We start from the raw sequence: 13307 nt of genomic DNA, 5'->3' as shown, positions 1-13307 counted from the left end.
AAGTATCTGCACATTCTCCTCGTTGAACCTCTGGGCACACGAGCGAAGTGACTCGCCCTGACCCTGTTGCAGGTTCAAGAGGTAAGCAGAAGTTTTTGTGATTGGTCGAGACGACACAAAGCGGTGGATGAACCGGTCTATTAGCTCATCCAAGGAGGAAATGCTCATTGGTTCCAAACTCCAAAACCACTTCCGGGCAGTCCCGTGTAGGAAGATGGGGAAAGCCCGACAGATCACTGCGTCGGGGACGCAGTAGAGTCGGAATGCGGAGATGAAGGCGCGGAGGTGATCCTCGGGGTCACCTCGGCCGTCATAGGTGTGCAAGTTTGGAAGCTTAAAGTTTGGGGGCACCATCTCCCCGTTGATGTCATCTGTGAAGGGCGGGGCCCGCATGTAGTCAGAAGCTAAGCCTCCGAGGCACCGAGGCGGGTCCTCGGCTTTTTTCCCTAGCAGTCCCCGGGAAAACGCCCTGGAGATGGAGGCAATTTTAGAGGTCGCCTTGGAGGAGGCGCGCCTAGAGGTACTCCGAGAGAGACGCCCCTCATCGGAGTCCTCGCCTGAGGGCACTTCAGGAGACTTCGTCGGTCTTCTCTTGGAAGATTCGGCTTTTTCTTTCCCCTGTCTTTTGAGGTATCTTCCTAGCTCCTCAAAAATGTTGGGGTTGTCTGATACGAACTCGGCCATCTTGGCGATGGCGTCTTCGTTGTGGGGCTGGGTCCTTGGGGACCCTTGTTCCTCAGAAATACGATCTTGCTGGGCTCCGGACGTCTGCCCAGCCCCGGTCGGGGGGACTCTTCCGCTTCTAGAGCGCGTGGATCTCATTTTAGCAATAGTAGTCTCGTTCCCACAGACGGCGCCAATTGAAGAGGTGATTTTTGGCGGGTAATTAGTCCAACCGAAATCAGCTCTCTTGTTGATGTGGTGAGGTGAACTCGATTATCTCACCTCGGGTGGAATGAAATGAGGTTGCACGTTCGAAGTGGATGGCGGGGCTTCTCCCCTGGTATCACTCCGACGATCAAGTTAGTATGAGAACGAGAAAAATAGTAGTATATGAGAATGAACAGTCTGCTTACTTGTTAGGAGTACATGAGGGGTATTTATAGAGCGAGAGTGGAGGGCAGGACGGAGGTCTTATGCCGGTGGGACCCATGTCCTGCCATTACGGCTCTGTTCCCTGCCAGGAGGCCTGACTCTGACACTGTAGCCGCCTGGGCTGGATGACGGGGGTCTTGCGCAGTAGTCATTAAGTGCGACAGTGCTTTTCAGATAAAGCACTGGTCCCTGGTGATGTCAGGTGGCTTGACATCATCAGCGTGCAGCTGAGGTGGAGGTACCGAGGTCACCTACACGGTAGAGTAGGGATCCGGTCCGAGCTTAGGGGATATGCCCAAAACACGGATGGGCTCCGATGAGGGACGAGGTGGGTTCACCTCGGCCAAGCGGGGGTGGCCGAGGTGAGCATCCTCAGCTTCCTTTTGTTCATCTGTCTTTCATCTATGCTGTCTCATGTGTGCATGATTTAGGACACATGATTTTTCTTTCTCATGAACTCTTTCATTTCTGTTGTCTTCTCCGTGAATGTCTTCTCTCTTACGTTTCTGTTGGTCTGTTGTATTTTGCTGGCTAATATATAAACAAAGTGTCATAGTGAACACAAAATATATATATGCATTGTATTCTCTGTTTTTTACAACTGATATTTACACTATAAGCATCGAAACTTAGTTATCGTTTGTATACCGTTTTAGGATATTGACGTTTTGCGCTTTATATCTGTTTCTCCATCAGTTGTCTCCTGTCTAATTCGGATTGTGAAGTTTTTCTTGCGCCACTTTCAAGGTACCTGCATTTCTTTTTAATTTGAATTTTGCATGTTAATCTCATACCTATATCATTTGCTTTCATTTTCTGTTCTTGTTTCTATTTCATTTAAACATATTTGTTATTGCCATCGTTCATTGCCATTGCATTTTTATCTTTTTCTACTTTCTATGAATTTTGTTTGTTACACTTGTTATACTAGTAATAGTTCACGTGCTTTTCACGTGATTGTAATATCTTAAAATATATTATTTTTCAGACACTAAAATTTTTTTATGAAATTTTGATCATCAACATCATAATATAGTATTTTTATGTTATTTATTCTTTTAAGCTAGTTACTTTTAAATATTTTATTAAATGAAAAGAGACAGAAAACATTCCAATGTAGTTGATATATCCCTTTGGATTGAATTTGAAATCATGAACGAAATACTTTTTGATTTATAGCTTGAACTCTAACATATCAAATATTGATAATATCATGTTTTACCAAAAGTATTGTATATTCATGACTCTATTGCATATAAACCACAATCATCAAAATTTTTTATAAACGAAGAATATAATTAAATTAGAAAAATAAACATACATGTAATTTGAATTCTTTGTATTATGTTAATTCTATTTTTGTCAATAATGGAGTATAAATGATCCACCACGTAAAGTTTTTTTGGCTTGTACATTCTAACAATTGAAATTTTATAGATAGAGATAGTTGGAGTTTTTCTATTTTTCTTTTCTTTTATTCATGTTTTTAGCACAATCCAATGCGAAGCAAGAGCAACAAGTCTACTTTTTTCATATGAGGACAATATTTTTTATTTTAATATTAGTTTTTTTGATGATCATGAAATTGGAATGAGAATTGTGACTAATTAATAATTTTAATATTAATTTTTTGTATATTGCAGTGTTTTAGTTTTTAATTGCCAACTTTTAATCCATAACCACTATCATTATTATCAATTATTGGAATGCATTAAATCTGTCTAATTACATGTGTCACCATAAATGAAATTTACTTAATTTTAAAGCTTTTCATTTCATAATCGCTTCCATTATTCACTAATATTGCAATACAATAAATATATGTAATCATTAGGAAAATAAGGGTATTTTGGATATCACCAAAAACAATTTGGATATCATTTTCATTTTATCATTCCTCATTTTATATTACTCTTATTATAATCCTTATTTTATCATTGGAGATGGTTTCCGACTTGATGGATGGATTTGGTTTGCTCAAACCAATACAAATGAAGCATTACTATATTATTGTCAATAACAATGCTTGTCTTCCCCTGGATATCAGTGATTTGGATGTTGTCTTTGGTATTATTTGAATTGTATTCTAGCATTTTAATTCATTTGCTATTTACTTTATGTCATTTTATAAATAGTTTTCAATTTTATTTCAGTTTTTCTTGTTTTGATCAGTTGCTATTAATGATAATAGTGGTTTGTATGGTTCTATTTTAGATTTCTTTTTTTTTCTAGTTTAATACTGCTATTTCAGTTATAAAGGTGTCATCATATTTTGTATATTGAAATTTCATTGGGTGCAACATGAAAAATTCTTCATATTGGTAAAGTGCATAATTGTAAAATTTACTTGTGATATTTATGTGAAGATATACAGATGAATAAGGGTTTTCTTGTCATTGTATGTTTCTCCATTTCTAGAGAGTATCTATTTTTTGAAATTGATTTTTTTAATAATCTCAACTAATGACTAATGAGAAATTTTTCATGTTTCAATTAAGAAATTTTGATATGTATAATAATAGGAGATGGAGTCAAAGGGTAGGTAAATAGTTTTTAATGAGGAATTTTTAATTATAATTACCAATACCATTAAAATGTAATCAATTGGAGTGTTTTATTTCTTTTAATTAGTGCCACATTAAAATGCAATAATTCTAATTAAAAGACATGAGGGTAATTTAGGAATAACAAAAACTAAGATAAAAAAGTGCTTACACTTGCACTACCCAATACCAACATTCATACTTTTTATATAGTAATGATAATCTATACCATAGAACTTCTGCCATGACATTCACTGTCACTTCTGTGACTTTTGCTATCAAGAGTCACCTTGTGATATGGGCCGAAAGCGCAAATCTATTTCTGAAGATGAGCATCATATACAAGCTAATCAACGTCGACGAGAAAGATATGCTAAGAAAGCAGCTGAGAAACAACAAAAAACACAACAGAGTACTGAATATGAAAACAGAATCAGCCACACTTCTCATGCTATGCCTTTTTCTCCAATAGATGATACACTTGTTGATGCTCCTATCCATAATGATGTATCACTTTCAGCTCTATTAAAAGCTAAGTGTACATGTTTTCAAATGCCTGTTGTTAGCTTTTCTGATCAGTCAGCCATGCATTTCAGCTCAACAAACAATACTATTCACCAAAGTATACTCTTGAGCCTCCTAATCCAATTGTTTTGTACTAACCGTCAAATTTTCGTGAAAGCTCACAAATTATTGTTGCTTATTTCTTTTCTTCTACTAACAGTTTTTGCAAGAACTAATTATCTACTTTCTCAAAACATCCTTCCTTCTACGGCTTTTCAAACAGATATCTTCGATGATTCCTCAGCTGTAAATTTAGGTAGGCTTACGAATTATTTACCAGCTATATTTCTGTTCTCTTCTTATATACTAAGAACTATTAACTTTCCTCTCTTTTAAATCCATTCTTCTTTGTTGTGATCTCTTCTGCAATGTTGCTATTCTCTACTGTCAACTCTTCTATTTGAAGACCGACCATCAATCAGCAATCTGCAGCATCCAACTAGTAGCTATATACTATAGATTTATATATACGTATGTGTATATGAGTGTGACTAAGATTCTTTATACTTTTTCTCGTTCTCCTATCAGTTAGAAGCCCCTATATTCCATATTGTATAGGTCCACGTCGTAGAAGAAAAAACATATCATTGTTGGAACAAATACCAGTTCACCCAAGTGTTTTACCAGACGTTCCAGACAGTATCTTTTGTCGTGCTAAGTGATTCTACATGGAGCCACCAAGATTCTGTTGTTCAGCAGGTGAAATTCACTTAGCAGAAACTCAAATGCCAGAAAAGTTAGTTCAATTTTATAGGGCAAATGCTCCTAAAGCTAGAGAATTTCGGTTGTGCATCAGGAGTTACAATAACATGTTTGCTTTTACATCCCTTGGTGTTCATTATGATAAAAATCTTAGCAGAAGGAATAATGGTATATATACGTTTAGAGTACAGGGCCAGATTTATCACTTTATCAATCCATTGGTTCCTTCTAAAGGTGAAAGAGCAACAAACCTGCAATTATATTTTTATGATACCCAACATGAAATAGCCAATCGTATGGCAATTTCTAGCAAGTTCAGGGAATCCATTTTCCAGCAGCTCAAGGATATTCTTCATGATAATCCTTATTCCACTTTTATCAGAAGCTTGGTGGACCTCCATGATCTTGAAGATCACAAAATTTTCTTGAAATCAGATCCAGGTTTGGATCAAAGAGTCTACAACCTTCCTGCAGTGTCTCAGGTAGCAGCAATGTGGAATGAAAATGATTATAACAGTGGTGATGGCACTCGGAATATCCATATTTTCACAAAGATAGGAAGAAAGCGCATGTTAAAGCAATATTACGGCTGCTATGATACACTTCAGTATCCACTTATATTTGCAAAGGGTGAGACTGGATGGCACAAAGATATATTGAGGATACCAAGATCAGACGTTCTTAACCAATCAGGTTCAACATGCCAGAACCAAAATATCCTCTCAGTCCAGAATTGCTCACACATAGATGAAGTCATATCTGCTGAAGAAAAAGGTACTGATACCAGTTGCAAAATTAATCACAATTTCAAAAAACTCATTCAAATTTATTTATATTTTGCTGCTCTCTATTCAATTTCCCATTTATATTATTAGTCTTCACAATCAATACAATTCCAAAACATTTATGTAGATTTACTTATATGTTAACTCTGTCCCTTCAATAACTAATTCATATTCTTGCTGATTTCTGATAGTGTCCAAGAAAAAGAAAACCAAGAGACCAACAGTATCTTGCCGTGAATATTATGCATATAAGTTTTAGATAAGAGATGGTGATCAGTCAAATTTACTACACATAGGGAGACTACTGCAGCAGTACTCAGTAGAGACCTATATTAAGTTGGAGACATCACGGTTGGAATTCCACAGACACAGGCAGCAACACTTAAGAACTGAGGTTTATCAAGGATTAATGGATAGTGTAACAAGTGGTGAGACTTCAGGATCAAAAATTGGTTAACGGATTATTCTTCCAGCAAGTTTTATAGGAGGCCCCAGAGACATGCGTCGAAGATATATGGATGCCATGTCACTTGTTCAACGATATGGAAAACCTGACATCTTTCTCACAATGACATGTAATCCATCTTGGCCAGAAATAAAACAACATTTATCAGGTGAAGATGAAATCCAAAATAGACCAGATTTGATTTCTCGGGTATTCCGAGCAAAAATTGAGCAGTTAGAAGATGATTTGTTCAAAAGAAATCTCTTCGGTGAAGTTGCAACTTATACTTATGTCATTGAATTTCAGAAGCGAGGATTACCACATGCACATTTCCTGATTATCCTCAAACAAGGATAAAAAATGTTTTCCCCTGAGGCATATGATAGAATTGTTTTCGCAGAGTTGCCAGATCCAAAGGAGTCACCGTATTTGTATTCATTGGTGATAAAGCACATGCTTCATGGACCATGTGGTACATTGAATCCAAACAACCCCTGTATACGTCAAAATGGGAAGTGCAGAAATAACTATCCAAAAGAATTCTCTCCATACACTAAACATTCAAGAAATTCCTATCCTGTCTACAGAAGGCGCAATGATGGAAAAAATGTTATTATCAGGGAACATCTGCTTGATAACCGATGGGTTGTACCATATAATGCATATCTACTTGCAAAATTTGATTGTCATATCAATGTCGAGATATGCTCTGCTATTGAAGCAGTAAAATATATTTACAAGTATATCTACAAGGGATATGACAAAGTTATGTATCAGATCACAGCTTACCAGACAGAAAATATCATTGATGAGATTCATAACTTTCAATCTGCTAGATGGATTTGTGCTCCTGAAGCTATGTGGAGGATATTTTCATTTGATTTAACCAACATTCATCCATCAGTGATGACAATGCACTTGCATCTGGAAAATAGTCAGCCTATATCATTCATTGAAGATCAGGCATTGCAAGATGTTCTTCGTAATGAAAGAAATTCAAGGACAATGTTGACAGAATTCTTGTCTATGAATCGAACAAATAAAAGAGCACAGGATCTCAATTGTCTCTATAGAGAATTTCCTCGGTACTTTACTTGGGATGAAGGGGACAGGATATGGATTGATAAGAAACGTGGAGAGGTCATCGGCCATATTAACACAGCACACCCTATTGAGGAAGAAAGATATTACCTCAGAATGTTACTTATGCACGTAAGAAAACCAACCTTTTTTGATGAGTTAAAATCTATCAACGGTCGCCAGGCATCCTCATACAAAGAAGCTGCAACACTTCGTGGATTACTCCAAATGGACAATGGTTTTGATGAATGTTTATCTGAGGCACTTGTATACAAGATGCCATGTTCCCTGAGACAACTTTTTGATGTGTTACTTGTACACTGCACACCAACAAATCCAAGAGATACTTGGTTGAAATTCGAAAACCATCTGTCAGAAGACATTAGACAAAACTTAGCATTATTGCAACAACAAGTACAAATTCAAGTTCTTAACTTGATTGATCAACATCTTCAGATCATGGGAAAAGATATAACTGATTACAGCCTCACAGATATTCCTTATCATGTGTTGTGTTCAGATAAGTCTATGAAAGAAATTGAAGTTGAGTATCAGATACCTATTTTTTATGAAGATTTAGTTGCAGTGTCAATGTTAAACAGTGCACAAAAGTCTGCATTCAACAAAATAATGCAAAAAATCAATGAAAATGCTCCTGCTGCCTTTTTCATTGATGGTCCTGGTAGAACTGGTAAATCTTTTTTATACAAAACATTGCTTGCAACTGTGAGATCAAGAGGTTATATTGCACTTGCATTAGCAACATCTGGTGCTGCAACATCACTATTGCCCGGAGGACGCATGGCACACTCTTGCTTCAAGATTCCACTTCACCAAGACATCAAGCAAACGTGTAACATTTCAAAACAAAGCAGCATCAGTAAGCTTCTGAAACTTGCAAAGTTGATTATATGGGATAAAGCAACGATGGCTAAAAAATATGCAATTGAATCATTTGATGCAATGCTTCGTGATATTCTAGATTGTGATACTATATTTGGTGGCAAAATCATTGTCTTTGGTGGAGATTTTCGACAAACTCTCCCTGTTGTTCGAAGAGGTCAGAAAGAGGATTATATATCTGCATCACTTGTCAACTCTTACATCTGGCCTCATTTACAAAAAATGCATCTAACGAAAAATATGAGAGCTAGATTGGATCCTCAGTTTTCTGATTTTTTGTTCAGAATTGGGAATGGGACAGAACCAACATTTGGAGACAGCAAAATTCAACTGCCACTATCTATCCTGATTCCTTTCGTGAATGATGTTGTTTCCCTCAATCAGTTAATAAGTGTTGTCTATCCATCACTCACTGATTTCATTCACAATAGCTCAAGTGTCACCAATAGAGCCATTCTTACTACAACAAACGACTTTGTCCATGATGTAAATAACCTTTTGATTCAAAGATTTCCTGGTCAAGAAACAAGATACATGAGTTTTGATGAAACACTTGATCCCTCAAAGCAAGCTGATCACGGAGATTTTCTGAACACTATCCAACCACCAGGATTGCCACCTCACGAGTTAATCCTAAAACCTTGTTGTCCTATAATTCTTCTCAGAAATTTGAATCCCGCCCAAGGTTTATGTAATGGAATACATTTAATTTGTTTAAATTTTGCTCGCAATCTTATTCATGCACAGATTACTTCAGGAAATCACATTGCAAAAAAGTTTTCATTCCTCGAATTCCACTTCATAGCTCAAATGATAAATCTTATCCAATACCATTAAGCGAACTCAGTTTCCTGTTTCATTATGCTTTGCAGTGACTATTAACAAATCACAGGGGCAGACACTTGATTTTGTTGGAATATATTTAAAAGAACCAGTCTTTTCGCATGGCCAGTTGTATGTTGCAATGTCAAGGGCAAGAACTGGAGAAAAACTAAAGATACTTCTAAGACCAGTTGTGCTTGAATGCATTGCAGATAGTAGTACACGAAACATTGTTTATGAAGAAATATTTGCAGCTGCAACTGCTACTTAAGTACTAGCTTTTTGTATTCTATCTATCATGTCTTTTATACTTAGTTTATATCAATTTGCATCTAAATCATTTCCAACGTATTTTGCTTTGTTTATCATATTCAACATGCCTATGCTTTATGATTTCCTATTATAACTGCTAATAATTGTGTTCACTAATTTATATATTTCATATATTGTAGCTATGGATGACAGATGTATTCCTGTTAGCAGTTTGACTCATGAGTCAAAAGATTGGATGATTAAGGCAATTCCCATTGAAAAATCACCAATCTATCCAGGAAAGAATCAAGGTTATTGCTTCATCAGACTAATGTTTTCAGATCAACAGGTCAGATAAACACTTCATTTACTCACTTAGTTACTTGTTTGTCCAGCAAAACAAAAAAAAATTATTCAAATTCAGATTCCCTCTGCAACTCAATTTTCAAATACTAAAATTTAAGAATACTAAAATTTAATTATGTAAATCGTACACATCAAATTCTATATACCAATAAATCACTTTCTAGACAATTTTTAGACTTCTTTGGTTATCAATTAGAAAACATCAGGATTAAATAACCAAACTGTAAACAAAGTTTGAAATCATTCATATCTCCTCATTTGTTTACTGCTTTTTCTCTTGTTTTGACAGCATGAATCAATTCAATTGCCTTTAATAGAGATGTCAATTACGTTCATGACAAATTGCAACTTTGTGAGACCTATTATATTGCAAATGCTGCTATTGTGCCAATTACTGATCCAAGAAACCAAACTGGCTTTGTTCCACTCCAGTTAACACTCACTAAAGCTGCCTTCATCAGGAAAGTCAGCAAAACGGACCCAGTTCAACTAGCAAACTGCTTTCCTATCACTGCATTTTGGAGTCTTGACAAATACAAGAATAGTGATGCAGACAGATTCAGTACAAAAACTCATGAATAGTAAATACTATATGATAGTTTACTATACATTTTCTAATCAGAAAATTTTCATGTTCAACTAGATATCCTGTGTGTAACAATCCATGCATTCCCAGAAGAAGTCATTGGTACTGCAAGAGGACCACATACAATTCAAAGATTCATAGTTGTCAATCCCGAGTAAGTACCTCATGATCTTAACTCTGAAAACTGCAAAATAAATATAGTTATAAAGCATTTCATATATGAACAAATCATTGATGATTTAATTGTAACTGTATCATTCATATATTGAAATTTACAGATGTAGACCATTGATATTCACAATGTAGGAACCTTACGTTTACTATGAAGGTGTTGAGCTTGTTAACAGAATCCACACTCATCCACCAATTTTGATTCTACGACCTAGAATCACTACTTATCATGGTAAAAATATAATCAAAATCAACCTGATGCTATTTACATTTAATTTAAATAAACATAATTCCATTTACTTTCTTGGTGCAATAAATCAGGAATTGACATTAGCACTCGATGAAATAGCACAATTGTCCTGGATCCACCACTACATCAGATTGCTTCTCTCAAAATCTGGTATGTTTTCACCTACAAATATCCACACCCTCTTTTACTCAAAATTCTCTTCCTAACTATCCACATAAATATTAACATTTGCTTTTACTATGATAGGTCTCTGGAGAATATTTCTTACATTCACAGAGTTATCAATGAGAGACTGTATGAGAAAAATAAACAAAAAACAGTTGCGCCAACCAACACTGAAGTTCGTTTGATTGGATAGATTCTTGCATCATCAAATCTGGTAAAACATGGACATATATCCACCAATAATCTACATTATCGGCTACATACCTTATTATCTTATAATATCACTGATTCAGTTATACTGACATATATATAACTGTGTTTCAATCAGATCAAGAACTTTTGGATCAGAGGAAAAATCAGAATCATCAACTGCAATCAGCGATTTTTCTCTGCTATATGTACTAGCTGCAACAAAATCACTGGTGCTCCAATGGATATGGAATTTGATTGCAATTTCTGTGGACTCAGAGATACAAAACCCAAACCAAAGTAACTTTATCTTTAAGTTCTTAAAATTCCTTATTATACCCTTCATATATTCTATCTCATATCCTAATAATCATCTCTACTGCAGAGTTAAATTCCAAGTACAGGTTTATGACAACACTGGTTTCATTGATGCAACAGTAGAGGATCTAAATGCTGAGACCCTTATTGATTGCACCGCCACTCAAATATATGAGAAGCATCTACAGGTATATGACTTTTGATATAATTATACAAACATATATAATTTCAATCAATATTGTCTACCAAAATCACTACCAAAAGTTATTTTTTTTACAGGGAGAATTGATGTCTTTTAGCAGAATTAATGAAAAATTGCAAAATCAGAACTTCCTCTGTGAGATGAGATGATATCTTCCCTCTCAGAAGCATCTTCTTCCATTATTTTTCGTCACAACCTTCATCCTAGAAGAACCAGAACAGCATCCAGAAACTCATCAAATTGCTGAAGCACAGTCATTAGAGTTAGTTGCAACTCCACCATCCTTTCTAAAAGACAGCACCACAGAAAATGCCACTTCCATTGAACAAGTTTCCCCGACTCTCATTGCAACATCAACTTTATCTGTTGTCTCAGTAGATCAAGGCAGCCACAAAGGTCCCTCATCTTCAGTAAAAAGAAGTCTTGAAGAAGAACTGACAAAGACAACAAAGCATCCAAAGCTTCATTGAACTTCGTAGTCGAGTAAAGAGATGACAAAAAATCTACTTTTGTTAGACATGCAAAAACACTGGTTAGACAAGCATCAGTTTCAGTTCAAACAACAACGTGCTTTTGTTATTTTGGTGATAGACTAGAAGTTATGTGACTTTCACCTCTCTATCCATCTTTTCAATCACCAAAAACTTAATATTACTTGCAAATTATCATAATATCTCTACAAATATAAATTACTTCTGCTAAAACTACTCGCGTTACTCGTTCCTCTCTCCCAACAAGCTCTTCCAACAAGCAACAGCCAATTCACCTAATATAGGCACCCCGCGTCGAACGCGGGGTCTCACCACCTAGTATATATAAAGCACGAATCGTTTGTGAATAGTGCCTGGTGGACCGGTTATGCAATGATTTGTGTGAGCTTGAGGGGCATTTTGGTCTTTTGTGATAGGTGGCGTGGTTTTGTTGGAAATTCACTCCTGTCCGCGTTGGCAAATGGTCCGGTTACTCCGTAATTTTCATGAACTCTGGGGGTGTTTGTTGGTTGCATGATTTTTGGGCGGCTTGAGGAAACGTGGGTGCAGATAGCCTTATTGAATTGGTGGACGCTCTTTGCTTTGCCTTCTCTCTCTCTTCCTTGCTCTCAATTTCAATCCTTGCTCTCTTCTAATTACCACTTTCTCTCCTGCACTTCTGTCCGCGTAGGCCTCTTGGATGGGAACATTTTGGCGGTCAGCAATTTCCTCTCATTCTGCTCTTGGTTCTGTTCATTCTATTTTTGGCAAAAGGATAAACTTTCTTTAAAAAAAAATGTAATTTAAGAAATGGATTATAGTTTTTGAACTTTTACAGTAGGTCAAATTTTTTTTCTTTTGAGCATGAAAAAAATGATTCAATAAATACAAATTATCAAAACCAAAATCATCAATTTTCCAAAAAAAAAAGATATAGACAGCCTAAAAAAGGGAAGAAAGAGAGAAAAATAAGAAAATATGTATCTTCACCTTGCAAGTTAAACTTGTTCAATATTGAGAGTCCTATGCTCATTTTTCAATAGATGATGTCCTTGTAAGCACAAATTTTGTTGCCTGAAATAAAAGACAAGAAAACTTGCACAAATATCAAATTTATTAAATCAAATAATAAGCGGGTTACAATCTCTGAAAGTTCTTGAATCAAAGAAATTAATTCCCTGATTCTTTTCTTCGAATAGCTTCAATTGAAGGGCCGAAAAGACTTGTTCTCCAATTGAAAGGGTGTTTCCTACAATTTCAGCGTAGAAAACGATTGATTTGATGATGGCGTCAAACACTTGGAACTTCAAGTCTTCAACACCAATAGCAGGAGGATTTGTTTGACTTGATTTGGACTTGGATTTGAGGAAGAAAGCTCTTAAGAGAATTTGACAGAGTT

General features: G+C 35.9%; 1 protein-coding gene across 1 annotated transcript; it reads left to right on the top strand.

Annotated features, from left to right (window-relative positions):
• The first annotated feature begins 6494 nt into the window (after window positions 1-6494).
• LOC113700922 (uncharacterized) lies at window positions 6495-9210 on the top strand. Its single transcript, XM_027221349.1, has 2 exons — window positions 6495-8802; window positions 8990-9210. The coding sequence occupies exons 1-2, from the start codon at window positions 6495-6497 to the stop codon at window positions 9208-9210; spliced, it is 2529 nt and encodes an 842-aa protein (XP_027077150.1).
• Window positions 9211-13307: the final 4097 nt, after the last annotated feature.

Source organism: Coffea arabica, chromosome 7e, assembly GCF_036785885.1.
Source record: "Coffea arabica cultivar ET-39 chromosome 7e, Coffea Arabica ET-39 HiFi, whole genome shotgun sequence".
Classification (NCBI taxonomy): Eukaryota; Viridiplantae; Streptophyta; class Magnoliopsida; order Gentianales; family Rubiaceae; genus Coffea; species Coffea arabica.
This window is presented reverse-complemented; position numbering and strand designations above follow the sequence as displayed.

What these genes read in the sequence shown, in the direction of transcription:
- LOC113700922 (XM_027221349.1), top strand. Translation starts at nt 6,495, where the DNA reads ATGTTTTCCCCTGAGGCATATGATAGAATTGTTTTCGCAGAGTTGCCA. An exon ending in AAATTTGAATCCCGCCCAAG is followed by an intron (nt 8,803 to 8,989) that starts GTTTATGTAATG and finishes TATGCTTTGCAG; the next exon opens with TGACTATTAACAAATCACAG.